At 44.3% G+C, this 27,535-nt stretch overlaps 1 protein-coding gene across 15 annotated transcripts in view; it reads left to right on the forward strand.

The window, feature by feature from the left end:
• Positions 1 to 3,568: 3,568 nt before the first annotated feature.
• Positions 3,569 to 27,535, forward strand: part of BIN1 (bridging integrator 1) — a 93,687-nt gene continuing 69,720 nt past the window's right edge. For all 15 annotated transcript variants that reach the window (XM_066323034.1, XM_066323035.1, XM_066323020.1 and 12 more), the window contains exon 1: positions 3,569 to 3,736. In XM_066323034.1, the coding sequence (XP_066179131.1) occupies positions 3,653 to 3,736 (84 nt within the window). In that variant the 5' untranslated portion in view covers positions 3,569 to 3,652. The remainder of the gene's footprint in view (positions 3,737 to 27,535) is intronic.

The following is a 27,535-nucleotide window of genomic DNA, read 5'->3' on the forward strand; positions in this document are numbered from 1 at the left end:
GCATTTAAGCATATGTTTAATTGTAAACAGGTGAACAGTTTATCTCCTTTTAATGAGACAACTGAGAAGTGAAATGCACTTACGGGGCTGAGGCCTAACATAGCTATTATTGACTAGAGTATTAATCAATTAAGAAAACCATAAAAAAGCAGTGGTGGGTATGTACATGTTAAATATGCCTGTTTGTGCTAGAGCGTTTGACAGATTTGCTTCTTCCCTCTGAACTGTGGAAATGAGTCATCCTGTCACCAAGGAGATGGACTACAGGTGGGTTTCATAACCCATCTGGCTTTCTTAACTTTAGCTATTTAAACTATTCAGCTAATCTCCCTCTGTAGCTAAGGGGGAAGGGAGACATTTCTGGTTTACCTTTTATCAGCTTTGGAGATAAGGATTTCTCTCTTTTGACTATAAAAGGAGTCAAGGTGACTCAGCTTAAATTAAGTATGTTTAGCTGGTTACAGTAAGGTGAAATGAACTGTTCAGGAGCCCAGTGTTACAATAGATTAGACAACTATGTACATATTGAATTTAAATGAATCTCATTGCAGGAGATACTCATAAGCATTAAGTTTGATTTCTTTTAACTCCAGTTGTGCAGAATCTGTCACAAGTGGCTCCCAAAAGGTTTGACATCTCTGTCTCATGATGCCACAAAGCATAAACCAAGCACTATGTTGGTAGCCTGTATATTCATTACTACATAATTGCACTGCAGACCAATTGAAATAATTTACATTTATGAGCTTTTAAAACACAGTAAACTTGAAATAGAAAAATGGTGGATAGATACGAGACTGAAGCCACTCTTGTTCACAAAGCAACAACCTCCTCCATGTATTATCTGACTGAAATGGCTTATAGGGTCATTCAGTTGCGTGACCACTCACAATACATGGGTCATGCCAGGGAAATACCTTTTGCAACACACCTGGAGCCCAGCAAATGCTTTGCAGCTTTGGTGCTGATCCAATCAAGCACAGAAATAACTGGGAAATGACTCATGCTGAGATGTGGATGCTTGCTGTTAATCCCAGCTTTTAAAGCATACACAGTTTGTCATCATTTTTCATTGTTGTGAACATGCATGTCTGGCTGCTTTTGTTCATGACTGTCTGATGTTTGCTGTGGACTCTCTTTTCAGCTCATGTGCTGCAATCATTTGCTTTTCACTTGAAGGGATGTAATCAGACAAAAATCCCTTCAAAACCAGTTCCACTGAAGAAAAGACTTAAGCAGGAGAAGCAAATATATGAGGTAGGTTGGAGAGGAATGTGTTCTGACCCTGCAACATCTGCTCTTTTGAAAGTGATGTTACAAATGTTTAACCACATGTGCATCTTTCAACCTTATAAACTCAGCTAAGGCAGGGGAGGTTGGGGTGAGAGAAAAATCATAGATTATACCCAAGAAGAATGGTAATATAAAAATAACTATTAAGGCTGAAATTATGGAAAAAATCAGATGCATTTGGGACAAATACTACAGAAAACAAATGCTAAACTAATAGTAAACACTCATCATACAGATAGATAAATACTAAGTGTAAAGCCAGGAAGGAATTGAATAAATCTGCAGTTTGCAATACAGGTTGGCAAAATGGGTACTCACACAGTGAATATATCTTGTATCATTGTACTTTTCTCATACGCAACTGAAACATATGCCCTAGTATTTTATTAAATGGGCATAGTATTTCTAATAACATAATTGAAGTATACCATGGATTTAAACTGGATTCTGAATGAAGGTTCTGTCATTAAAAAAAAAGCCATTGTCAACACAGGCAAGAAATGCACAGGCACTGTCTCATGAAGCCTTACAAAGAGGTGTTGGCAGGTTCTCTGCCCATAGTTTCTAAGGGCTCTGGCAAGACAATTGTTTTAATTGTTTTTATATTTATTTTCTGTTCGGAATGAACAGAAATAGTACTGAAGCAGAAATGGAAAACAATAAATGACATATAAATTGGAAGACCTGCCCTAACTCTCTTAAGTTATCACCTTCAGCATTATCTATTGCCTTACACTGCAGTAGTGCATGCTATACTATTACCTGTGTGTGTGAAACTGGACATAACAGTCTTCACCCGGAAAAGCAATGATTGTGTGAAATGGTCTGGGGACACAGGGAGGTTTTGGTCCCATCGTTTAATTAAAATGGGTGTTGCCATCTTAAACAAAGGTAAATGCAGGTTATATATCTCAATTTTCTGCAGAGCACTGGATTGGTTGGTAGTGTACAGGATAGTGAGGGCACATAGTCCCAAGCTCCCACAGAGATCTGGGATGAGTGCAGAAGCAGGATAGGAAGGAAGGAAGCTTCCCCACCACTCACCCAAGCCCTGGTGTGTGGCACTGACGGAAGCCTGGGGGCCGAGTATTAGGATGTGAATGACAGCACTGAGGTGACTTCCTGTATTCCAGGAAGCAGAACATTGTCCTGACGTGTAAAGGAATAAAGTTTCACAAAAGGTATTTGCCCAGTAAATCTAGCAAAGCAAAAACAAGGCCAGGTGGCCAGGAAGGCCAGTGGCATCGTGGCTAATGGCATCAGAAATGGAATCAGTGTGGCCAGTACCTGGCACTGGTGAGACCACAGCCCAAATCCTGTGCTCAGTTTCTTGGCTGCTCAGTTCAGGAAAGACATTGAGGTACTGGAGTGTGTTCACAGAAGGGTAACAAGGCTGGTGAAAGGTCTGGAGCACAAGTCCCATGAGGAACAGCTGAAGGTGCTGGGAAGATTCAGGCCTGAGAAAAGGAGTCTCAGGGGAGACCTCATCACACCCTCTACTCACCTGAAAGGGGATTGTAGCAAGGGGGAGGTCGTTCTCTTTTCCCAGGTAACAATTGACAGAACTAGAAGAATTGGCTTCAGGATGTGCTGTGGGAGGTTTAGATTGGATATTGGGAGAAATGTCTTCACTGAAAGGGTGGTCAGGCATCGGAACACGCTGCCCAGGGAAATGGTGAAATCGCCACCTCTGGAAGTGTTCGAAGGGTATGATGAATGTGGCACTTGGGGATATGGTTTAGTGGCGAACACAGTGATGCTGATGTAATGGTTGGATTCAATTACCTGGGAGGTCTTTTCCAACCTTAATAATTTTCTGATTAAAGGATGGAATCTTCTGACATTTCACGTCCCCTTTTAAAATCAAGCGTTTGATTCGCTTCCAGGTACCCTTCCTTAAGGAATTAAATTTCCCCTTTGTGCTTGTGAAGACCCAGGAGTAATTTAAGAAGTACCTTTGTCCTATGAATTTGGACAGTCAGAGATAATTAGCGGTACAGATTTCTTAAAACAAGAGTGCCGTTTTGCTGCGGGATGAACGACGACAGCAAACCGATTTCACTACCTAAGATGAATCCCTTGCGATGCTTCCCACACTTTCCCACCGCGTTGGCTTTCTCTGGGACAGGCGGCGGCGGGGGCCCCGGAGGAGGCAGGAGGCAGGCAGGGTGGGGGAAATGCGTCCAGAACCGGCCCCCGTCGCTGTCCCTGTAAGGCAGCACTATCCCTTTAAAAGGCGGCCGGCGGCGGCCGGCGGGCGGGAGCGGCGGTGACGGCCGGGGCCATCGCCTGCCCGCCGGGTTTTCCCCCCCTTCCTGCCGGTCCGTCGCTCGCAGCCCGTTAAAAAAGAGGAGGCAAGATGGCCGAGCTGGGCAGCAAGGGGGTCACGGCCGGGAAAATCGCCAGCAACGTCCAGAAGAAGCTGACCCGGGCGCAGGAGAAGGTAGGGGAGAAGGGGGGCATCCCCGGGATGCGGGGCTGGCGGGGGAAACGCGGGTACCGGCGATGACAGCCCTCCCCGGAGCAAGGGATGCTTGCGGGGGGTGGCAGCCGCCTTCCCTGCCCGCGGAATTAGGGCTCCTGTGCACCCTGAGAATGCCGAGAATCCCTGTCGGAGCGGTGAGGGTTCACCGTCCGCCCGCGGAAACATGGATTCGGCCGGGAGCGGCGGGGAGACGGAGCGCCGCACGGCTGTGTGGATCCGCAGATGCTTATTGTTTCAACAGGAGGAGACCTTCCCGTTGTGGCATTTAGGTTGTGCTTTATGCAGCATTTTCGAGAGCAGTTCTGTGTTTTGTGGTAGCGCTAAATGCGTAACCTCAAAGATGGTGAGGGAGAGGAGATGGACACTTGGCCCTTATCTTCTGATAGCATCGCGTGATAGTCGCTACTTGCTGTGCTGACCTTGAGCTCCTCATTTTGGGATGGTGGTTAAGCCAGAGCCATAGGGCCTTTAAAGACTGTGCCGATCTGCTGAGAGAGGGGGGGAGTTTTGAATCCCGGGAGCCCTTTCGCTGCTCTCCGCCCACCGCTGTGCCAGCAGAAGGTGCCAGGAATATGCAATGGATACTTTTCCTGTTCATCTCTCTGGCATGCTGCAGCTGATGCCAGATGCCTGCTCTGTGTAGGGATTATCGGGCGTTTTACGCAGGGACATTGATCAGCTGCTTTTAATGCAGGCACGCTCGTCTTGGTTTTCGGTGGTTTGCTGTGAGATGACATTGACTGAATAAGGACTGGTGCATCTTTGAAGGAGGGCGGGCGAGCAGATCTGCCCACTGCTGCTCGTATTCCCTGGGAGTTATCTTTAGCAGCTAGATTTAATCTAGGAGGGTTGGGATTAAATGCAGTGCAATCTCTGACACTGCTCAAAAACGCTGCTGGGTCAGAATGGCAGCCCAAGCCACTTGGATTTAATGTTGTACATGCTGCATCCACTACTTTTAGCTCAGTTACTGAGACTAGGAGCATCCCTTGAACGTGTCGGACAGCTTGGAAAAACCCCAATGACTGCCAGATCCAGTATGGAGCTGCAGCAGCAAGGTCCTGGCTTCACTCTGTGCACAAGAGTGAGCATGGCCACATCTGTGGTTTTCTCTACCCTCCTGTTGTTCCAGAGGGGACAGGACAGGGAATCTGGTCCACCTTGAACTCATCACAGATGCTAACTTCACTCAGGGTTAGCCACCAGATGGCAACCATATTTGTAGTTCGTATTGGGGTGGGTGTAGAGGCTGAGCTCCTGGGCCTGCCGGTGAAGTTACTGTATTTAGTGGTGCAGCTTGGAACCAAGGATGTCCTGCCAAGCCCTGCCATGTCTCTTATCGAACATACACAGGTTCTTTTCCTAGGGAGGATTTCCCACAAATTTCTGTCAACTGTTGATCTAGCTCATTTCCTTGCTCACGCCCTGGTGGTGTTTGGGGATGTGGGAATGACAATAATAATCGAGAGTTAGCTGTGTATTGCGGGTGATTTGCACGATCTGAAAACACTTGTTTCTGTCTTTGGGAAGAGAAAAGCATTGCTTGTTTTCCTCTGAGGAGAAAAGGAAAACAAATCCAAAGCACTTGCTAGCACAAATTCTAGACTCTTCACTGTTGTTATCCTGATGCAAACAGTACGACTTTAATCTTTGGGCTCTCATAAAAAGAAAAAAATGGCATTCTTTGCTTCATTGTCTTACTTGCCTCTACGTACTGCTACAGGATTGTCTGTAACAATTTCTCTTTTGTGGAGCATTCAGTATTTTACCCATAAGGGACAGACTTTCACTAAGGAATATACATTAGTGTTAACTTTCAGGTGGTGAGGAGAGATACAGCTGAATATGAAGTGATGTGGGAGCACCAGTGGTTATGACACTCTACACTTGTGGTATTTAGTTATAAACTGAGATACTGTGTTTAGCAGGAAGGGTCAACCATGTGTCAGGAGATAAAGATCAGGTGTTGAATAATTTTAAAAAACCGGTAAGCAGAAGTGTGCAGAGTTGGATCTGGTAACAACTTAAAAACATGTTAGATTTTTGTGAATATATTTTGGCTAGGGTTGAACTTTTCCTTTTTGAGCCTTAAACAAGCTGACTGTTCCTTTTCCATATTGTATTTTGATTTGAATCAAGGATAAAAAAGTTTTTCTCTTGAGAATATCTCCCTCTCAACTTGAGCCTTGCAGCTTTCGCCTCAGCAGTTCTCTTCATGGTGAATTTCAGCCTTGTGTTAAGGAAAGAATGATGTCTTTTTGTTCAGTGCAGAATTTACAGTGAAACACTGTGCACATCCTTTTCCCCTTCTGAGATGCCTATTATGTAAACTATGTAAGATATTCCTTCAGAAGTGCTATTTGTTTTGAGCCTTTCAGCAAAACTATTGGCTATTTTTGGAAGGCGCTTGAGCAACTCCACAGGAAATATACGATGGAATGGTTGGCTGTGCTTTTTACAGATGGGATGGACACCCATTTAACCTCCCTATCTATTCAGAAGTAGTCTCAAGTACAGTACTTGGCAATAATTTGCCAATTGTCCAGTGAAATGTGTCAAATAAGTTGATGCTGCTATCCAGAGAAGCACACCTTACAGAAGGAACTCATGCAACTGTTTCTAACTCATATCACCTTTTTCAGCTAATTAGGATATTTCAGCTGGAAGTAGTGATCTGTTAATCCTAAATTTAGATGAAGGATTTTCAGACTGAGATGGTGAGCTTCTGGGCTTTTTGTAATTCTAGACTTCTTAAATATGAATGAAAATGTAATGTATCTTAGAGGCAGCCTAGTGTTTGCAGCTGTTTTAAACTTTTCCAGTGGGGCTGTGAAGTTTTTTTACTCTTTATGTCTGTAATCCATCATCTTGGTTAAAGTTTCTGTTTCTGCTTTGTGATCAAGTTTTATCTTCACACTTTGGAAAATTTTAAAAATCTCCCCAGTTTCCACAATTCCCATTTTCCACTAATAATATTCTGTTTCTGAAGGTGTCTATCTGCACATGCACGTCTCTGCTTTGAACAAATTCAAACAGCATTTTGGTGACTGGACGCAATCCTGGTGTGAGGGTAACTCCTCCGTGAAGTTCCAGCAGGGAGCTGAGCTCGGTGAGGAAATGACTTGGGGTTTAGTAGCTTGGCTGACAGTCAGGCTCCTTGTCACAGGATCAGGCTCTTTGCTTTTCTTCAGCATGTTAAGTTCAGTGTGGAAAGATGTTTTTGGTTGTACAGGCACCAACTCTTCAATTAAGTTGCATACAGATTAATAGCTTTGTCTGAAGAGATGAACTGTGAAATTGACATCAGAAAGAAAGATTTTATTTTTTTTTCCTTTGGGAGCTTTTTTTGTGTGGAAAGGAATGAACTTATTTTTGTTTAGACTGAGAGTGGGAAGTTCTTATCCCATAGTAGTGATGGTCTCTCTCTTTTTGTTCAAAGCAGGGCAAAATGAGGAGTCTGTGTTCTATGACACGAACAAACTGTTGTATTTTTGTTGTTGTATTTTGTTTGTATTTTGTCATGGGTTTCTTCTGATGTGCCAACAAACCAAGGCATCCCCTTTTATCCCTCTCCATCCCTAACCAAAGGGGAAGGCTTTGTTTTCCACACAGGACCTGGCAAAGTTTAGTTTGGACATCCAAACTCCCTTGTGTTAGAGGGTAACATTTAGGTCATAGACTTCCATTTATAGTCATAGACCTTGACTTGTTGTGTTGCCATGAAATGTCACTTGTGCTTTCTGCTCTTGGTTTGTTAATTCCACTGAGATTTACCCACATTTGTTTGAAGTTTTCCTGGTTAAACTATCTGTGAGAGCTAAGTTCTGCTCTCTGGCTGCACAGTCCAAGGAGGCCGGGCTGTAGTCTTGGTCCCACAGATTGTGGTTTGGGTGGAACAGGGTTTGCAGGAGGCATGGTTTGCATTTTGAGTTTGCCCTGATAAGACATTTTTCCTCCTTATAAGTCAAGCTCCAATAGGTGGAGCATTGCAGAAGGAGACACCTGGAATGAAATTTCAGCCCTGTTGAAGCAGGGGAGAGTCCATACTAATGAGCAGTACCCAAGAACCTTAAAGCAAATTTAAATACAGCTGTTATCAGGATTCACCTGTCAGAGGCTCCCTGCTCTGTAGAAACTGCAGACAGGAGGGAACCTTTCTATAAAAATGGTAGAGGCAGAAAGCTTTCTTACTGAGAATTATTAGGTCTGCCTGCTTGACAGAAGTTCCTAGTTGGTTTTCCTTCAGGATCCTTCTGTCTCTTCAAAGCTTCTATGTTTTTTTCTTGTCTTTGCATAGGCAAAGGGTAGGATGGTTTGGTGGCAGTCTGCCTTGTGCCAGTGAAGAACAAATAGCCTAAAGAGCTACAAGTATTGTTTGCCTACTGATCTGGCAGGAAAATTGATGTTTTGTTTTTTTCTGGGGACTCCCCAGATGACAAAGACAGGGCTTTTTACTTTATGTCTGTTAGCTTGCTTTCTTAAGAATGCAGGGCTTAGGGGATGAGTAGAGTCTCAAAAGGACTTCGTACCTAAAGGTTGCTGGAAAACAGGCACTGGATACAGGGGGAAGATCTGAATTAATGTCCCTAACGTTCAGATGATTCCAGTATGAGCTCAGACTGTATTACTGGTATCAGATAATCTGCATGGTACAGGGAGGAGGTGAAATAGGAAACCAGGCTCCACATGTCTCCTTGCCCATGGAATGGTTTGATTGGCAGAGCACTTACAGTGCCGTGCTGAAGGTGCCCTTCTGTCTGACTATTGGCAACAGATTTCTTATATGAAGGAGAATCTCATGGATGGATGAGTTTTCTGATTGGAAAAGGCCCAGCCCTCTTCCTTGTCAGTTTGTCTTCCCTTTGAGTTCTAGTCTTGCAAACAGTCCTCTTCAGTGCAGTTCTTGTGAGATCAGGTTTGTACTGCAGGATGTGGAAGATCTCTTTTCACTGCAGACTTTTAAGGAGGCCATACAGAGTTAGTGTTACAGACCTCATCTCTCAGGAGTTGACATCAAAGCTTGTCTGGCCTCTCCCTCCATTCTGCGTGCTGTTAGGCAAGGTTTGTATTTCCAGACACAGATGTTTCTTTCTAACATCATGATTGCTCTTTGCACATGACATGGCTCTAGCCAAGCCGTTGAGGAAAGCTGGGTGCAGCCTGAGATGTTCAGCATCTAACTGGACTAGGGTCTTTGGGAATAACACAAGTTTTCTTTTGTTCATGACTGTTTAGACAGAGACACAAGACCCTATTGCTTGGGGTCAGATGTATAATAAAGCTCTGGTTCTAGAAATGTCTGGAATAACAAGAGGGTCCCTTAGGCTAACAGGTATTGAAAGTGGCTATTTTTTCCACTGTTATGATGGTGGCCAGACACCTGAGCTGCCTGTTGTGCGAGTTCTGCAACTTTGGAAGGATTGTCTCACAGTCCTGGCTGTCTACCTGTACACAGAGGGATCAGCCTGTCTTCCCAGAAGTTCTGTGCTGGCAACCTGACATGATCACAAAGCCAGAGCCAATCTGCCAAGCAGAACAGGCAGGTCTGTCACCCTGGGCTGGCCACAGCTCAGCCCCGTAAGTGGGCTGGCCCATTCAGGGTGTGCAGACCAGCAGTTTCTAATGAGGGATAAGACTGTATTAATATTGACAAGGAGACTGTGCATTCTCTACCCCGGAGCAATGAGATGGGAACAAATATTAAAATACGAGTAAAGCCTCCTTGGAGCACTGCTGGCAGGTAGAATAGTGCAACAAGGTCCATTCTGACTTCAGGCTGTGTTTTAGCCTTCTCTTGAGGGACTGTGTATTTGAGTTTCTCCAGCAGCTGCAATATTGAATGCACGAGTGCCAGCAAACCTGTACCATTCTGGCATTCCTACTGCTGAGCTAAAGGGGAACATTTCTCACAGGAGGGGGTTGGGAGAGACAAGAAAGTAATTTCCGTTGTCTCACTAGTCAAAATCAATTTTAAATATGCTATTTGTTGAGTAGTTAACACTGTCAGAACATGAGAGAGGAACCTCTGCAGATTTGCCTGAACTATTGGCATAAGGGATGAATAAATCTTGTCAGGTGTCTTTTCAGCAGGTGCATCCAAGTGGCTGGTGGACCTCAGACAGTTCAGGTTTCCCTGGGCACTTTCCTAGCCTCTGGAGCCGTTTGATCTTCACAAAGTTGGCAAGGACTGCAGGGTAGGTCCTGTGCAGCATTTCTGAAGAAAAACTTGAAATGTATTTATTAGCAGAAGATAGGATTGATGACCATTTTTTGTTTGTTTTGGGTTATATTTTCATCACGCCAGCTTGCTTGCATAGCTTTGTTTTGGCTGCTACTCAGAAAGTACCTCTCTTTAGATTTGTAGTTCTCTTTAGATTTGTAGATTTGTGATCTGAAGGAACAAAAGGGAATATAAATTCTTCAACCTGCTGAAGTTGTACAGTTGTTTATTTTCTTCTCCCTTTTCTCTCTTTTTTTCCCCCCTGGGTTTCTCCTTTATTATGTTGGGAGCTTGCATTCAGGAATGGTTTGCCAGAGCAGAGAGTTGCTTTTTGTGAAAAACTTGGAACCCAGACCTTGGGGCATTCACAGACCTAGACAGAGGTCTCACAAAATCATTATGAAGCAGCTTTATGAAATGAGAAATAGGTACAGTGTTTGGTCAGAACTCTGCTAGTACACATGTGCAGCACAGAACTTTCTGCTGTTTAGGCTGGGTTGGAGTGAACCTTGTTCAGACCTGTGGCTGGGAGGCTGAAGTTTCTCAAAGTCGGCTTTTCTGCAGAAGTGCTGTTGGGAGAGTCATGAAAGCCAGACAGTGTCGCCTTTCTTTTTGTCCCATTCTTTACAAGAAAAGAGAAGTCTGGGTGTCAGTGTGTTCTTAATATAGGCTGCCAGGCAGGATGGAGAGTGCAAACTTCACCAATAAGGAGGAGAGCAGCATTTAACAGCCACTAATCCCTCTGTGAAAACCATGGGCTGTATTTAATCTCTTGATAAGAAGTGCTGCCCTCTCTGCAAAGATTTGACAGGCATTTTCAGAAAGCTGGTAACCTGTTCTGAAATTCTTTAATTTTTTTTGTAATTCTGCATTGATCGTGTATGGTTTGTTTATTTTAAATAGGTTTAGAACTTTTTGTTAAACTTGGCTTAAGACCCATATTAGTTTCTCAGTTGTTTTTGAAATTAGCTCTTCAGGAGGGAGATTATAGGTTGATACAGCTGAAGAACAAACATTTTTTCACTGGGCTATTGCTAATACTCTGCTTTGGAACTGTATTAAACAGAGCTGAATGCTTGTTTGCCAGCAGGGATGGAAGGGGAACTTCAATGGTACAGAAACTACAGTGTTTGAAAACACAGCTAAAAGTGTTTACGCTTTTGGTTTTTTTTCCTTTGTACTACTTGGCTTGACTGCACATTTTATCAGGCCAGAAACAATGTGTGACTTAACCAACTCAAAACTGACTTGGATGGTATTTGCTGAGTGAAATAGCAGTTCTTCCCATTGGATTTACTTGGAATGGTGCCAGCAACAGATGTAAACTTATACTGAGGAGGTATAAAGACTGACATTTGAAGAAAATTTAGATCTCTGCATCTTTTTATTTAACAGATATGCTGGTCTTGTAGCTCTCCAATACCCTTGTAGGTGAGGTTAACCATTCCTGTAAATTGTTATAAGTTCTTTAGTCTTGATCTGGTGAACTCCATGAGTCTTGAGTGTGGAAGGACTAACCTTATTTCCATTCCTTCTTCAGTCATTGGGGAAAAAATGGGCAAAACCTTGAGGGAAAAAAAAAAAAAAAGGATGTTTTAAAAAAATGCAGGAAATTCCTTTACTGGAATTTGAACGTTCAGCTCATTAATTTTGAATTTTCAGGCAGTAAAGTGTTGTCTTGAAGAACTACTTTCTTTCCCCACTGTGGGTACAACATGACCCCTTGGTCCAAGTGTTGAGTCTGACACATGAGACACAAAAGGGGATTTGAGTTATTGTATGGAGGGGCAGCATATTTCAAAGGTTGCTTGAAAACATGTTTTTGGAAAAATGCTCTTGAGAGAAATGGCAGCTTCTGTAATAGGAACAGTGCTCAAAGAGAGTGTAAAATTATTCAGATGGAGAAATACACTTGCGTTCTGTACTGAACCCCTCCTTTAGGTACAGTTTCCTCAGCAGAGGAGTGAAATGGCTATTCTTCAGTGTATTGAACTGACCTCTGCAGTAGAAGAATACTAGGGATTTTTCTTTTTTTGTCTGTTTAGACTGGACAGCCATTGTGAAAGGCCAAGCTTAACTCTGTGTTTATAAACTTGAGCTATTACAAGGATGTACTCACTCTGATAATGCCTCCTACATCATGCATGCAGTCAGTATGATTATTTGTTAGTATCTGCAGTGTAATTGCATTACGTATTGCCAAAAAAGGCCATTCCGTCTTCTGAAACAATTCCAATATAAATATTGGACAGTCCCAGTTAATAAAGATAATTCTGGTTTGTTTCAGTAAAAGTGTATTCCAAAAGGCTTAAAAGGGTTTTCAGCTATTTTTACAGAAGTTTGTTATGGATTGTTTTGTAGGCAAAGGTGCAGGACTGTTTTTGAACAGTAAAGTAAAAATTTTGTAAAAATCGCTGAAGAAAGTGGAAAAAGAGGTTATCTTTCTTTGGAGAGGAAGAACAGTTTATGTGCAGGGCTGGGAGGGGAGGGTTTGCAGACCTGACTGTGGTGGGAGTCAGAAGGTCAGAGAAGTGATGTGATCCATCAGTCGTGGAGCTCTGGAATGATGTGCTGCACCCAATTGCTCATGGTCTGGGACTTCTCTATGAATGGATATCAGAGTCAGTTGCCAGACTAGAACTTTTTGCCAAGCTAAAGGATTTTGCTCTCCTTATTCCATGACCCTTGGTGGCCATAAATAATTCAGAGAGGAAGTGTGCGTTATCAGGGCTGGATGCCCTTACCATGAGGCTGTGGAGAGAGTAGGTTAAAAGAGCTGCTTTGTCATGCTGGATGAAGGTGACTTAGAGCTGGGGTGTTGTAGCTGGAATGTCTTCTGTCCCAAGTCTCCAGCTGAGGAGGCTTTTGGGGAGCACTTTGTGGTGATTTTTTTTCTCCAAAACTAGTGTGGCCCAGATTCTTAACAAGTGCTCTGTCGAGAAGGTGATGGACTTAACACTCATTCACAGCCAGAGGACTCGCCCTATCAAGCCTGGTTCTCTAATTTGCTGTTCCTCACCCTTCAGCTCTGCTGAAGGAGAAACAGACCTTTTGAGTGGAAAGGAGAAGAGCTGTTCAAAAGCTGCTACGAAAGAGCTAAGAGATCTGTTGATCCATATGTTTGCACTTTGATGGGACAAACCACGTTCTTTAACTCAACCTGGCCCTGGAGGGCACTCTTCCTAAATCCCCTATGGCATAATCTCTTGCAGCTATTGCCTTCCAGTTCAGGGAGTTCCAATAGCTGATCCAAATGCTCGTGTCTTTTCTTTGCCCCATTGTGCGTGCCAAATCTGTCCTGCATCTGAGAAACTCTCATCGTTGTTCAGGAAGGTGGTGGTGAACCTGTGAAGGAGCTTTCCTGGCCTCTTAAGGGCTCTGCATCCAACCTGTCCCTGCTGGAGTTCCCCTCTAGCGTTGTTTCGCCTTGTTAAGAGCTCTTTGGCCCCTCTCCCTCTGAAGCATGCACCTGCTCCTTTGTCTCTTTCTCCAGCTCAGTCATGGCCTCAAATGCCTTTTATGTTTTATTCCTGATTTGGTTGCTTCATTTTGCATCAGGGCCTGTGTAAAAATAAAAATACTTCTTGCAAAAGTATCAGCATTTAAAATGAGTGTGGCAGAGGAGGAGGCAGAGGAATTGAGAAGGGGAATTTGTACAAACAACACTATTTATACTATCTATTCCTCTTGCTACTGTTACTGTTGGCTATAGATAGGGTTTAATTAAGCTATGTTAAATGCCCACCCAAGTAATCGACATTGATGTTGTTGAAGTCCTGTTGCCTGGAATGTCACATTGATGCCAACTGAATTAAATGATGCCATTTGGCTTTATTAACAGCAGAGCTATAATGCAGTAACTATCCAGCTATCTAGCTCCACAGTTGTGCCACTTTTTTTGGCCTCTGTTTGGTGTCTGCTTAAGGCTGGGGCAGACAGGAGGGAGGCTGGAAATTTACCTGCTTTGTCGAGACTGAAATTTCCTCCTCCTTTATTTTCAGGCTGTTATTAGATACATATTCTCTCCAGTTTCTGCTTTTTGAATAGCATGAACTCGGGAATACAGTGTTTTTAGCTGCCTGCTTTGAATAAGAGCAAACTAAGTAGGAAAAAATTGCCCCCAAAGTTATGAATTAGGTGTACAATTGCATATGGTTAAGATGGGCAGGTGTGAGCAGCACACTTGAGAGCTGGGAGGTCAGTGGTCTGTCTCTGGGGTAGTTATGGGGCAGAGTAATGGTAGAGTAGTACCTATGTGCAGTTTGGCACCCCAGACTTGCCAGACTGAAGCTGACCCTAGCAGAGCCTGTGTCTCCTGGTGAAGCTGTATTTGCAGCACCTCAGGATCTGGGCCATCTGCTTAAGGTGTCAAGATTAAAGCATTCAAAGTCTGAAAACTGTGGCTTAAGCTCTTAAGATACTTTATCTCCCACGCTTCTTGAGGCAGGTGCCTGCTCCTGGCAGGGGATTTGTTCTGGTGGGAGAAGTGACTACTTCTGAATGGTTATCTTGCTGCCCTGTCTTCTGCTCTGTGCAGCAGCTGCTGGAGCACTTTCTATGTGTCTCCATCGGCTTGCCTTAGATAAAGTCTTTACAGACTGAAGTTTAAACCGACCCAGCTACTGCTGAGACAGCTGATTCACATCACTCTTAAACCACCACTGTCACCGAGATGTGTCATCTCTAGCTGCACCCTTTTCCTCCTCTATTCTGCATTCTGCTGCTCCATTATCAGCCCTCTGGTTGTGCTGCTTTACCTATTTTTCTTTCAAGTCGCTCCTCTCATAGGTGGATTTGGTGGTAAATTCTGGATGGGGGACTAGAGGGCAGCAAAAATATGGGAACAGGGAAAAGACTAGCAATCCACAGGACCACAGGGCAGTGGCATGGTGCCTGAGCTGGCCCATTGGCCTCTGTCCCAGCTCAGCTCAACTAGACCTGTAGCTAGCACCCAGCTTCTTAATTTTATGTTCTCTTTAGCTTATGTTTTGACTGCCTGAAACCCCTAACTGAAGGCTATAATACAGATGAGGAAAAAATTGGAAGTCAAGTTTAAATCACATTTGCCAGGATTTGTTTTTGTTCTCAAAAGCTTGATTGGTGAAAAAGCAGGACATTTTCATGTCCCTAAAGATAAATGGGGGGCTGTGAAGAGTAAAGTGTAGAAGAAGAGGGAAATACCTATGCTTTCTTTTTAACTGCTAAAAGCTGTAAGGAAAAAAAAAACACACCATTTTTTTCCTAATAAGTTTTCTATTTATCAAGGCAAGCTCGTGCATTTTTAGAAGGGAGGAAAAAAGTCCACTAAATAACACAGTGAAATAGACTGGAGAGAAGATGATGTATCAGTCGAATATTTGGGGATGCATGGGGGGATGGGAACACAGATATATTTAAGAAAGAAAAAAGCAAGGAAAAAAAGCATGTTTCAGTTTGTTTTATAATATTGGTTATAACTGAGAACCAACCCTTGAATTCATCCTAGAGTACAAGCACAGTGCTTGGGCTGTACCTACAGGGCAGGCATAATGCAAAATGACCTAAAGAAATGAGAGAGAGGAGTAACATAACAAGATAAATCAACTAACGTAGGAGGAGCCTTTAAAAGGAACCTGCTTTTGAAGGTGCTTGGATGGCCTCGGGGTAAGCAGACACTGAACTGCATTGCAAGTGTGTGTGTAGCACAGTGTGACTGCAGAGACCAAGCATCCTTCCAGGGAGGAAGAGAATTGCTTTTCCGTGCTGTCTGTCACAGCACCACTCCTGCTGTAGCATCACTTAATTTAGACTTGGCTGACGATAGGAGCTGAACTGCAAAAACTGTGGGTGAAGAGGGAGGGAGGGACAACCTAAAATGTTGATCAGGGTGAAGGGACTAAAATCTTCATATGAAAAAATCCAGGAATGTCAGGACTTGTCAGTGCTAGGTGCACACCAGGGGTCCCCAGCCAGTTCTGCATCTCGAGGCTCATCTTGTTTCTAAGTGCCCTCTGTGGGAGAGGAGATGCTTGGTTTGAGCCTGTGGTTATGTGGGTAAAAGAACCTTTCATCTTAACTGATTGGCCATGTGCAAAGGGTGCTTGCAAAACATCCGGAGAACCGGGGATTTATTTGTATCTTTTTGTAAACATGCTGTAGATTGCTTTGAAGCAAATAACTGTTGCATCCTGGAGATCTGTTCTTGTGTTTTCCTAAACTGCCAGAATGGCTGTTTTCTAGAGGAAAGTGATCCTTACAAAGGCTGATATTAGGCATATAGAAGGTGCATTAATTTTCTCTTACAACAGTGAATACAGACTTTTAAGATAGGTCTTTGCTTCTACTCAGATTTCAGTTTAGGTCAAACAACTACTGTTCACCTATTTGCAAGGCTGGCTTTTTGTTGTAGTGCTGTTGGGCCCATCTCCCACTTGTACTGGCCTTTTTGTTGTTGCTGCAGCAGTTTCAGAGGTTAGTGCTACATCTCAGTAATTTCTGAAAGTCACTTGAGGGATTTTAGGTAAGAAGCCACATCCTTAATGTTAGTGTCCTCACCTAATTCGTTTTGGTTTGTTTTTAATGTTAAGTGGCAGCAAAAATCAATTTTTACTGTCCGATGAAAGACTTTTTCTTTGTCCTTGGTTGTTGAATTCACCGAGTCTGAGCTCCTCAGGCTGGCAGGAATGGGTGAAAAAGCTGCCCTGCTTTCCAGCCTGTTCATGTACAGGGTGAGCTGACTGTGACTTACTGCACAGAAGGGAGAATGAGGGATGAGGATACAGCTGCACCAATTAGTGAAATTTAACTGGCTCTTGTCTTGGGACAAAAGAGAGAATTAAATGTTACAGTTCCTTGCCGCCTTAATTTCAAGGTATTTGATAGGTGCTAACAGCAGCTTTCCATTTCTGCTGGTTCGTGGTGCACCAGTTTGGTTTCTCCTGCAGTGGGTACCAAAGCCTCCTTTTCAGTTCCTGCTCCAAAGTCAGTGCTACCAGGGAGTCAGAAAAGCAGATTGTTGTGATGGTGAAGATTCCCAGTGTCTTCTCTTTTGGTGTTCCAATGCACTGACTTTCTGACAGCTGCTGTATAGTATGGATGCTAATGACCTGGACAGTTTACCAGGAATGAGGGGAAAATCGTGCTGCTAGCTCTTCTCGAGATGATTTTCTTTCACACAGACAGAAATGATTCATCCAATGTCACTCTTAAATCAGGTGAGATGTCGTCCAGGAGGTTGGAGGAGGGGAGGGAACACTTTGATTTAGGACTGCAGTAAGTTGCTGTCTAGCCAGGTGTATTTGAGTGTGCCAGGACACTCAGCAAAAGTGCCTCTTCTGCAGTACTCATGTCCTGCTCTGGGGACTCCTTTCCATAAATGGATTATTTGGAGGATCTGGAGCATAATATTCCCCGTCACGTTACCTACAGGGTCACCATGCCCTCTACCACACCTTGCAGAGAGAGAGTGGCTTTGCCCTGTGTTTTGTGTTTAAAGAGCATTACTCTGATTATCCAGGAGGGTGGATTAATGGGAGTTAATGGATACTTGAGGAAGGAAGGAAGGGAGAGGTGCTCAGGAGGTGAATTTGAGCTGGCAGACTTGTTAGCAAAACAGTGCAGCCTGCTTGGGAAAAAAATCAACCAAAGGAGCAGCTCTGGGGGAACTGCTCTGCCCTGAAGAACTTGAGGAGACAGATAGTAAGTAGGGTGCTTGTATGGGGAGTTGGGTCATTAAAACTGTCACTAGTGAGTTGTGGTGATGTTTGAGGCACCTGGTAAAGTCTTCTGGAATAAAACAGGAGAAAAAGAAAAGATCCTTCTGTCATGCCAAATCTTGGCAGCTAAACTGTAATTTCTCTAAAACCTAAAATGTTTCCTAGCTCCAGCCCTCTCTCCCATGGTGTGAGGAGCAGAGTCCCACCTGGTGGGACACTAGGATCTCGATGGAGGCAGTTGGATGCTGCACAGATCTCTGCCATCCCTGAGTGGGCAGGCTTGGTGAGGAGCTGCCCGTGGCTGTGGTGGGCAGAGAAGGCCCTGGGGCAGAAGGGGGTGAAGGAGTGACCTGGCCATCAGAAACCTTTTGACGTTCCATGTCTGAGAGCAGGACACTGTGCTGGGAGGAAGGGAATGGAAATGTGCTCCCTGTCACAGGAGAAGATCTGATCGTGTGAAAGGAACAAATGTTTTAGGGAGCTGAATTGAAGAACAGGGTCCAACAGCACCAGGAATAATGAAGAACAGGAGAGAGTGAGGGCTGGAGTGGGGCTTCCAGGGGAGGAAATGAGGCTTTTTTCTTTAGGGAAATGCACTAGTGCCGGCTCTTATCTAAAGAAGTGCTACTTTAGAAGGACAGGAAAGAAAGGGATTGCCAAAGAAATCCCTTGAGCGTGATGGTCTGCCTTTCTTTTCTGCAGCAGGTGTTGATGGGGGCTGAATCGTGCTCTGAACGGGTTGTTAACATCACTGCTGCCCTTGGCAGAGGCTGCCTGTGCAGTGTCCCCGTGCCTATCCTCACAGCCCTGCAGACACAGATGCTGGGCACCACACTCAGCAAGGAACAGCAACACAGTTTGGTTGCCTGGGTGAGTTAAGGTTTACCCATCATGAATGGAGCTGTGAATGAAAACCAGGATGGGACAGTGGAAATAAAGCCCTCCCTGAGAGCCTGCAGTATCTGCCTGCCAGTCTGCAGTGATGGGCAGTGGGAAGGAAAGGGACAGCTGCCCTCTGTGTTGAGGGAGGATCCCTGCAGCACATTCTTGGAGCCCAGGGATGGTGTGGGCCCAGAGCCAGTCATGCTCTAGGTATGGAAGGGCATCAAAAGCATTGATGGATATTTTTAGCCAGAACAAGTAGGGGCAAGGGTTGAAGGGGCTAGAAAAAAAAACAAATCCTGCCTTTTAAGTCTGCTGATGCTGAGGAACCAGGTGTCCTTTTAAAGGGATGACTAATTCCTTGTTTCGTGGAATGGAGAACAGAAAGAAAAACATTTTTTTTCCTCATCAGATGAAACAAGTACTTGTTTTTGGAGGTGAATTTGTCATGTTTGGAACCTGCTGCCTTCAGAGCTTCCTCCTCTGTTCTTCCTTGAGCTGTTGGTGGGTCTGTGTCACTAAGACATGTCTTTATAATGTGAACATCAGCTACCTCCCACATGGAAAATCAAAAGACTTGAGTGATGTCCCTTTCGTTTTTTTTAAAAAGTAGGGTTAGAGTTGGAGGGAAGGCTGTTGAAGCAGACAGCATTGTTCATTTGCTCTGATCTGTTATTGTAGGGTTGGGCTGTGCATAAGTCCCAAGTCTTTCCTGTTCCCTTGCTGACTTGTCCCCCCCTGTTCCTTCCTCCCATCCCTAAGTTTTTTTCTGTGGTGAAGCTATTGGGGAAGATGCAAAAAGGGGAAACCTGGGGTCTGAAAGATGTGCAGACTCCTGTGCCATGCTCAAAGCACTGACCTGTAAGGAGTATCTGGATGGTGGGAGATAAAAATGTGGAAAAGAAGGTGTGTGTTGAGACAACTACCTCTTTAATTTCTTCCTCCTGTGGCTGCCTCTCTTAGTTTCCTGACTATAGTAGCCTTCTGATGATATTTTTATTCGCAGGATATTGTCTCCAGTAATCATGGTAGGCCTGCTGCTCTAACCCCATGTGCATGTACCAACCCAGACAGACTTTTAGTGTGTCGTCCTGAAACTGTGGCTAGGATAAACAGGGATGTTAACAAGTGGTTGGAAACATGATGAAAATGTATGAAAACAGAATCTGTTTTCATGGTGACGGGCTGAGGCATGAAAATTCATGTATAGTGCTTTCTGCTGCTATAGTGCTTTCTGCTGCCTTTGCTGTCTGGCTCTACGGCTTCCTTACCAAAGTCCATTGATCTGCTTTCTGTTTGTTGCCGTCATTCTCTCTAGTGTTCCTTCTAGTTGTCAGTCATGCTTCAGTTAGTTTTGCCATTTTTGTAAAGAAAAAAAAGGTACAAGTCAGGATATCCTCTGTTCAATTGACTGTGACTGCTCTGGGAGGTCTTGCTGGAGTGAGAAGAGGAGGAGGAGGAGATGTTGTGAGGTCAGTCAATTCCCCTGTTCTTGTGCTTTGTCCTTGGGGCATGTGCAACTCATTTCTTTGGGCTTCAGAACTAGTTCTTGCTAGTAACATGTGGCTGCAGGAAAAAAAGAGGAAAAAACCAGCTACTCCAACCTATTTACCTGTGTTAGTATATCTTGGGACCAATATCTGGATGCTTCAATCCCTTCTTACCCAAGCAGTAAATCTCACCATGAGCATGACCATTTCAGAATGTTCTTTTGAACCCTTTAGACTAGTGTTTTTTTTTTTTTTTTTTCACTTGATGTCCTTGCTTTTTACAAGGAAAAAACCCTGTGTGGCTGAGATGTAGCCTATGCAAAGCTGACTCAAGGTTGCAGAAGTAAATAGTTTTTTGTCCCGCCCTCAACATTAAAACCCAGAAGGCTGAAAGAGAGCCAGGAACTTAATCAACGTCTTTATCTCCTTCAGCAGTAGCTGAAGAAGCCAACTGGACTTGCCTACCTGTCAGAAATCTTACCTTGCAAGAGTATAGTGCTACTATACGAAATGGCGCTGGCAGTGGTAAGGGAAAATGCTCAGAGTTGTTAAATTAAGCACCTGATTTTTTTATATTGTGCTTCCTCAGGGGCTATTAAGAATACTCACCCCATTGTGATAGAAAGGAATGGTAATGATACAGAAGGACATCATGGTTTGTACAAAACCAAACAGTTTTGTACAACCAGTGCCAATTTTGCTGGGTGTGAAGGGAACTGTGGCAGTTTCTCCATTCCTTCTGTAATAAATGTTACTGTTTATTATTCACCTACAAGTAATTTACGGTCGTTTTGTACCGTACTCCTTGTGCATACTCCTTGTATAGCTATGGCCATGTTGCTTGTTCTCTAGAGGTCTCATTCTGACATCTTCAAATAATGAAGAGGAAGTGGTTCTGTGTTGGGGTGAAAAAAGTCTTTGAGCACACGTGTGTGCCAAGCCTTTGCACATAACCTGCTCTCCTCCTGGCCGTGCTGCTGTGGTGTGGGTGAGACTGCCGTGCTCTCTGTAGCAGAAATGCACTGAGTTTGTGTTGTCTGTGCTGGTGAGGATTGGCAGAGACAGACTGCCTGCTTTCAGTGAGCGTCTTTGGTTTATTTGTGTCCCTGCTCTGAAGTCAGAGAGGAGAAAGAAAGTATTTTGTGCTTGCACTGGGGCAGTACCAGTGCTTTTCTGTGATGTGCTTGTTTCTTTTCATACAGAAGGAGGTTCTGTGTTTGTTTCAGAGGAAGATGTCCAAGCATTTTATGCTTGCCTGTAGGTGCATGTGGAAAAAATTGCTGCAGCTGGTTCTTCCCCTTCACAAGAAACTGGTGGTCAGCACTGATTCTGCGTTTATTCCTTCCTTTCATCTGCTTAGCAAAGCACCTAGGGCCTAGATAGCATCAGCTGTGCATCGTTGAAGTTCCTACTTCCACTCCCACCTTCCTTTCAATCCCACATGGTAATCCCCAGCCATCCCCATCCTTGGCAGACAGCCAAGTGCTTAAGGCCCGGGTACCCTCCTCAGCTACTGAGAAGGGCTTTCCCCAGAGAGATCCAAGGGAAGCCCTGGGAGCCTGGTCCTGTCTCTGCTCCCAGCTCCTTTTTGCTGTCAGAAATAGTGTCCCTGATTTGACTGCATTTTCTTGCTTTTGGAAAACCTGGAGCTGTCACATCAAGCAACTCTTAGAGCTTTCTGTCCTCTAATCATAGACCAGCCAAAACACAGGCAGCCCTTCCTCTTCCAAGTTAAGACTTCTTTCTCAGGACCTGTGGTGTTCCATAATAATATCTATTTAGTTGTTGTTCTAGATCCTCCTTGTTCTATTTTTTTCTTTATCTTTCTGTCATCTTCAGCCTTTGCCTGTGGCAGCTGTGCAATCAGACCAGGACGCTGCCTCTGATTCTAGCCTGCATTTAATAATATAGGGCTTTGGTTTTTACTGAGGAAATAACATTGCAAGGTGCATTGGCTCTTCTTTCATTCAAAAGTTTAATTAATGATTCGGGAAATATAAGGTTATTTTAAGCTCTTAACTGCCTTCTGAAGTTCATCCTGAGGGTAGCTACCACAATTGCAGAATGGTTTCATCAGCCTGAAAAATGTCTGCAAAAAGCTACATAATTTTAAGAACAGTTTAGATATAAAAATAATTTTGTAGTACTTTAGATGGTATCTCTCTAAAAATCTGATAGTAATGAAGTCTCAGAAACCCAGGATTCAGTTTCTTGGAAGGTTTGTCCTGAATGGACAGCAACACCTACCCCAGAAGTTACATGAACTGTGAAGATATGTGGTAAAGTTGGTTTGGAACTTTGCCATTACAGTTTTATCTCCATAATACTGGGTCATACTCTGTGTGGCTTAGAACAGTAGATTCACCTTTTTTTTTTTTTTTTTTTTTTTTTAAACACTGGAATCAGTGAGAGCTTCAAGTGTTATAGAAGGTGTGTAAATATTGAGGTTTGGAAATTACTCTTGGTGAGCAAATCCAAAGTTTTCAGTCAATAAACTAGCTGCTAAACCACTGAATTTGAATGGGTTTGTCTCATATTGTGGCTTATCTACATCTCCCTTGTATAATTAAGAGCTTAAAAAATTTTGAAACGCTGAGACCGGAATTCAATATCTTATCTTGAAAAAGAAAAAGGCTTGGCAGTGATTCTCCCTCTTTAGGAATGGGTGGAAAATTTTTAGTGTTGAAATACAGGTTTATACAAGTTTAGCAAGTCTAAAGCTTGGTGTTTTCCAGAGTGGCATAAACAGGAGACATTGTGCTGAAATAGCCCAGCCTTCCTAGTCCTTTAGCTCAAAATCCACCCTCACTGGGGTGACTTAGTGAAAACAATGGCCCAAAAATTTACAATAGGGCCTAAATTCATCAGTGGCGCTTGGAAAATCACTTCCAGCCCTTGTGAGCCAGGCCGGGACATCAGAAACTATTGGTTACTTTCAACCCAACCTGTATTGCTATTTTTAATTGCGGTTTGTTTTTCAATCCTGTTTCAGCATTTAGCCCCTCCCATTCTGGGGTTAGCACAAGGAGGCACAGTGATACAGAGGCAGGAGAGAGAGTGGGAAATGAGGGTTTTTCAGTGGCCTTCTTGGGAAAGCTTTTAAGTATTCATGAAACTGTGGCCTCTGCAAAGACTCCTCTGTGCTTTGGGAATTTCTCCAGTCCAAAGCAGATTTTCTCTCCATACCCTGAGCAGGATAGTTCCATTCTGGAATGAGGGTGGAGGGGCTCCTGTATCCATCTGTGCTGGAGAATGTACTTCAAAGGAAGATGCTACTGTTTCTTGCAGGAGATGCATTAAAGCACATCTTTCACTCTGGAAACTGCTACCATCAGGTCTCCTGGAAGTGATTAGGTGGCAGTACTTTTGAATGATTTGTATATTTAAGCTGTCTACAGAAGATGGATCCCACGTCCCGCCTGGAGGTTTTTAGGATGGTACTTCTTAAAAGCCAGGTCCCTTTGATATGCAGCCCCCCGCAGTGCGAGTCAGAGGTGCGCAGAAGGTGGGAACAGCCCAGCCTATTCTTTCCTGCCCCATCCTGTTTCCTAGCGCTGCTGGAATCGATCCCTGTTGATTCTGGCACCGTGGTGCGAAAGCCACCAGGGGACAAAGGCTCCTTTTGTTGGGAGCTGCTGCCCGAGGCAAGGACGTGCTTCTCAGCACTTGCCTCTTGCTGGGGCACCACGCTGCGATTCCAGTGCGATTTCGGAGCCTCCTGGGATACGTGTGTGTCTCGGCTTACAGTCGCCACACTGACCAGAGAGTGTTCCCTGTTATCCTGTCCTGGGAGAGGAAGAGGATAAAAGGCATGGGCGAGGTCGAGGTTTGCACAGAAGGAAGCTAAATATTGGGTGAATGTGACCCTTTGTGGCCAGGCGCAGGTAACAGTGAATCAACAGACAACAGACGTCGTTCCCTGTTCTCTTCTACTTTCACTCTTAAAGATACTTTATGCAGTTAATCTCAGCTGCATGTTTGTTTTGGGGTTTTGTTTTGTTTTTTTCGTAAACCCCGTGTTTGTTCAGTACTAGCATTTAACACCATCGAAACTCTGCAGGCTGCACATCACTGAAACTAATGTGTGATGGCTGGTGGGGAGAGGTGTTGGAGGAGCAGGTTGGGACTCCCGGACGAGCTGGGGAGCACCCACCTGTTAAGAGAAGTTCTCCTCCCTTCTCAGGTTTCTGTTCCCCTCCATGGGAGCACTCCAGTTCCTGTCCTTGCTTGGCTCTGGTCGCACAGAGCTGTTTAAGGAGTGGGAAGTGAAACCTGTGGAAGGATAGGATCCATCAGGAAGGTTTTGTTCTGTGCCCGTGACTGATGAGGAAGAGTCAGCAGAACACCTCTCTTGCCAGAGAGAGCTCAAAGGCTCATGTTTAATCTTTGCCGCAGATACCTGATGGGCACGAAACACTCTTTTATTGTCCAGTGTGGTGGGGAATGGAGCAGCTGCTGACAGCAGCCTCAATGCCTACCCTCAGTCTGGCGGGTGATAGCAGAAGTATTTAGGTGATGGCACTTGCCTCATGGGCGTGAAGGCGCAGAGATGTGCGCACATGCCGTTTTTGTTTTCCTGAGCCATCAGTGTGGGCAACCGCAGCCACAGAACATTTGCTGGTTGCTGTCATGACTCACTTTTTATTAAAACCGTGCTGAGCGAAAATTAGTGTGCAGGAGCTGCCCAGGAGGCTGGTGTGACTGTGCTGGAAGGACAGCCGTGTGAGCCAGCAGGCGCTGCCGCCTGCAGCAGCCGGGGCTGAGGTGCCGCGGCCGCAGCCATGACACTGCTGTGGCTGAGGCGGGGGCCTGCCTGGGTGTGTGACTTCGGACAGCTCTGCTGGCAGGCCTGGCACGGCTCTGTGTGTAAACACCAAGAAAGTGATATTAGTTAGTTCTCCTTTCTTCTGTTTGGGAATTACAGAAAAAAGAGAAGCCATTATAAGGTTTTTAGCAAGGAATTTTATCGCTATTGTTCTTTTGTTTCAGGCCCCCCCCCTCCCCCCCGCTGACTCCAGGTCTTAGTCTTTATTCATAATTAGAGTAGACTGTGTTGTGTTAGTCTTAATGAGGTGCTCATTCTTTTGTCAGACACACCAGGTACTGGCTCCTGTTGGAGGGGTTAGACCTGGAAGACTGAATAGTGCCTAAGGTGAAGGAGGTGTTTTCTGTTCCCATAGCTGAGTTGTATATGAACGTGTCAGTGGTGTTGGAGGAGGTTTACTTAAAACCATGGGGAGGAATGTACCTTATGAAAAAAATCTCAACCATGTTCTAGATGAACTAGACCAGAGCTTCAAACCTTTTCTTGGGTCATGGGGCCTTAATTTTCTTCTCTAGGGATTTGGCCTTCTCTGTACATGCCAGATATACAGCTCGCTTTCCATACTTGCTCTTCATTGGCCTTGAAGTCTGCAGACCACATGCTGAAAATCACGCGACATTCTTTTGTGTTTATTGCCAGATCTGTAATTTCAACCCAGTATCTTCTGGCCTTGCTGTCTGCTTAACTCCCTGTGCTCTTACAGTTGGGGAAAAAAAGTTGAACCACTATCCCGCAATCTAGCATGACTGTTGCAGAGTGAGCGCAGACATTTTTTTTTTCCCCTGGTCTCCTTTATCTGGAATCCTATGTTGATGTAACAAATTTGACTGTGGAGATGGTCTGAAAACTCACTGGGGTTTTCTGTCCATTCTGAAGAAGCTGGATGAATGACAGTGTGCCTTTCATGTGTCCTTTGTATTCTTGGGTTACTTTTTAAGTAAGCCCTGGCAACCCCCACTCATGCTGTGTTGAACCACTAGAAGCACAGTGTGTTGGTGGGAGCTGGACTCTCCCATCCAAACATGAACAAAGCAAAATTGCCTGCTCAGATGTGGCTCCCAGAATGGTGAGATGGCTTTGCACTGAGTGCCTCCCTCATTGGTCCCCTTGTCTCTTCTGAGAATGATGATTTTTGGTAATTTATGGTGGATGTTGGTTGGCTGATGCCTGAGTTTGCCTGGCTGTCACTGTTCATCTCACTTCCTGACTGACAATTGCTTTCTTTCATGGATATTCAGAGAAGCAGTAACTTCTATGGCAGCTCCCATGTATCGTCTGTGGCTGCGTTTTGAAGTTTCCTACGGTGCCAGATCATCTGTTGTGATTTCTGCCTTATTTCGTATATTGAACCTTTGCCCTTTCTCTTCCCCTTGGGCACAAATCTAGACTCTCCTTTGCAGGGTTTGTTCCCTGGGAATTTCATTTTCTGTGTAGGTGAACAAAACCTTTCATTTTCTGTGTAGGTGAACAAAACCTCTGGTCACTGAAATCTTAGCTCCCTTCTTTTGCTGGTTCTTGCTCTTCCCTGACTTCAGCAGCAGCAAGAACAGAAGCAGGCTTGGGAACCACCTGGATAAGGGGGTCTATGTAAAAACAAAAGTTGATCTTAGGTTACCTATGGAAAAAGTCCACTGCAAGGAACTGGGCAAATGGAAAAAGCCTCTGTTGTATTTCATGTGTGGGATTAAGAAGGGCAAAATTGCTTGCATGTGATTATCTGGAATAAAAATGCTTTAAATGTTGACTTTGTAGTAAAGATTCAAACATGTCTCTGTTCCAGTGATAAGCTTTTCAAAAAGCTGCTTGAGAGACTGATCATTACACTGGACTGTACATGACTGTCTGGAGACAGTTAATGTTTAAATGAGGCAGGTTTTAGAATAGGTAACTTGCCCTGTTTGTTGTAACAAAGCATTTAAATGTATCCAGTGGGACAGAAGTAGGAAAGCTTGTTTGGTCCTTCTTTTTATTTGGCTTTCATGGTAAATTTTGTGCAACAAAATGAGTTGAATGGAGTGCTGGCATTTAAGTACTCCTGCAGTGGTGAATCTACCTGAAGGTCACAGCTTGATGCTTTTATCACTGTGGTGGTGACCTGTACTGACAGTAAAACTCAGAACACAGCCTGGCTGGTTACTGGACAGGGTTGTAATGCATCAAAGTTAGTGAGTTAGAAAGTATATTATGCTGAGTTTGCGCTTGTTCCAGTGTGTGCAGTCTGCTCTTTGTGTCATTTTACAGTGCCATTGAGTCTTGCAGCAGCATTGCACAGCCAGCAGTGAACAGAAGACGAGTCTGCCCACTCTGCTCTGAGGGCAGAGTTGGTGCAAGGCTGGGACATACGTGTCTGTACTGCTGCAGAGTGAGTCCAGGACTAGACATGTTTTAGGAGGCTCTTCGGTCCAACTTCTTAAGTGGATTGTGCACTTGAGTCCTTCCTGCTCATCCACTGTAGTGCAAGGGTGTCTATTACATGTCAATTCAACATGTTGAACATGAAATGTAGTGTAAGAGGATGTCAATGCTCTTAGATACTGACAGGTGCTTCTCTGGTCTCTGTGTGTGACTTGAAGTGTGTAAGGTGGGGTTTCAAGAGACTGGCCCTTGGTACTGCAGAGGGAATCCAGAAAAAGTTTGTGGAATACA

Source organism: Sylvia atricapilla, chromosome 7, assembly GCF_009819655.1.
Source record: "Sylvia atricapilla isolate bSylAtr1 chromosome 7, bSylAtr1.pri, whole genome shotgun sequence".
NCBI classification, from domain to species: domain Eukaryota; kingdom Metazoa; phylum Chordata; class Aves; order Passeriformes; family Sylviidae; genus Sylvia; species Sylvia atricapilla.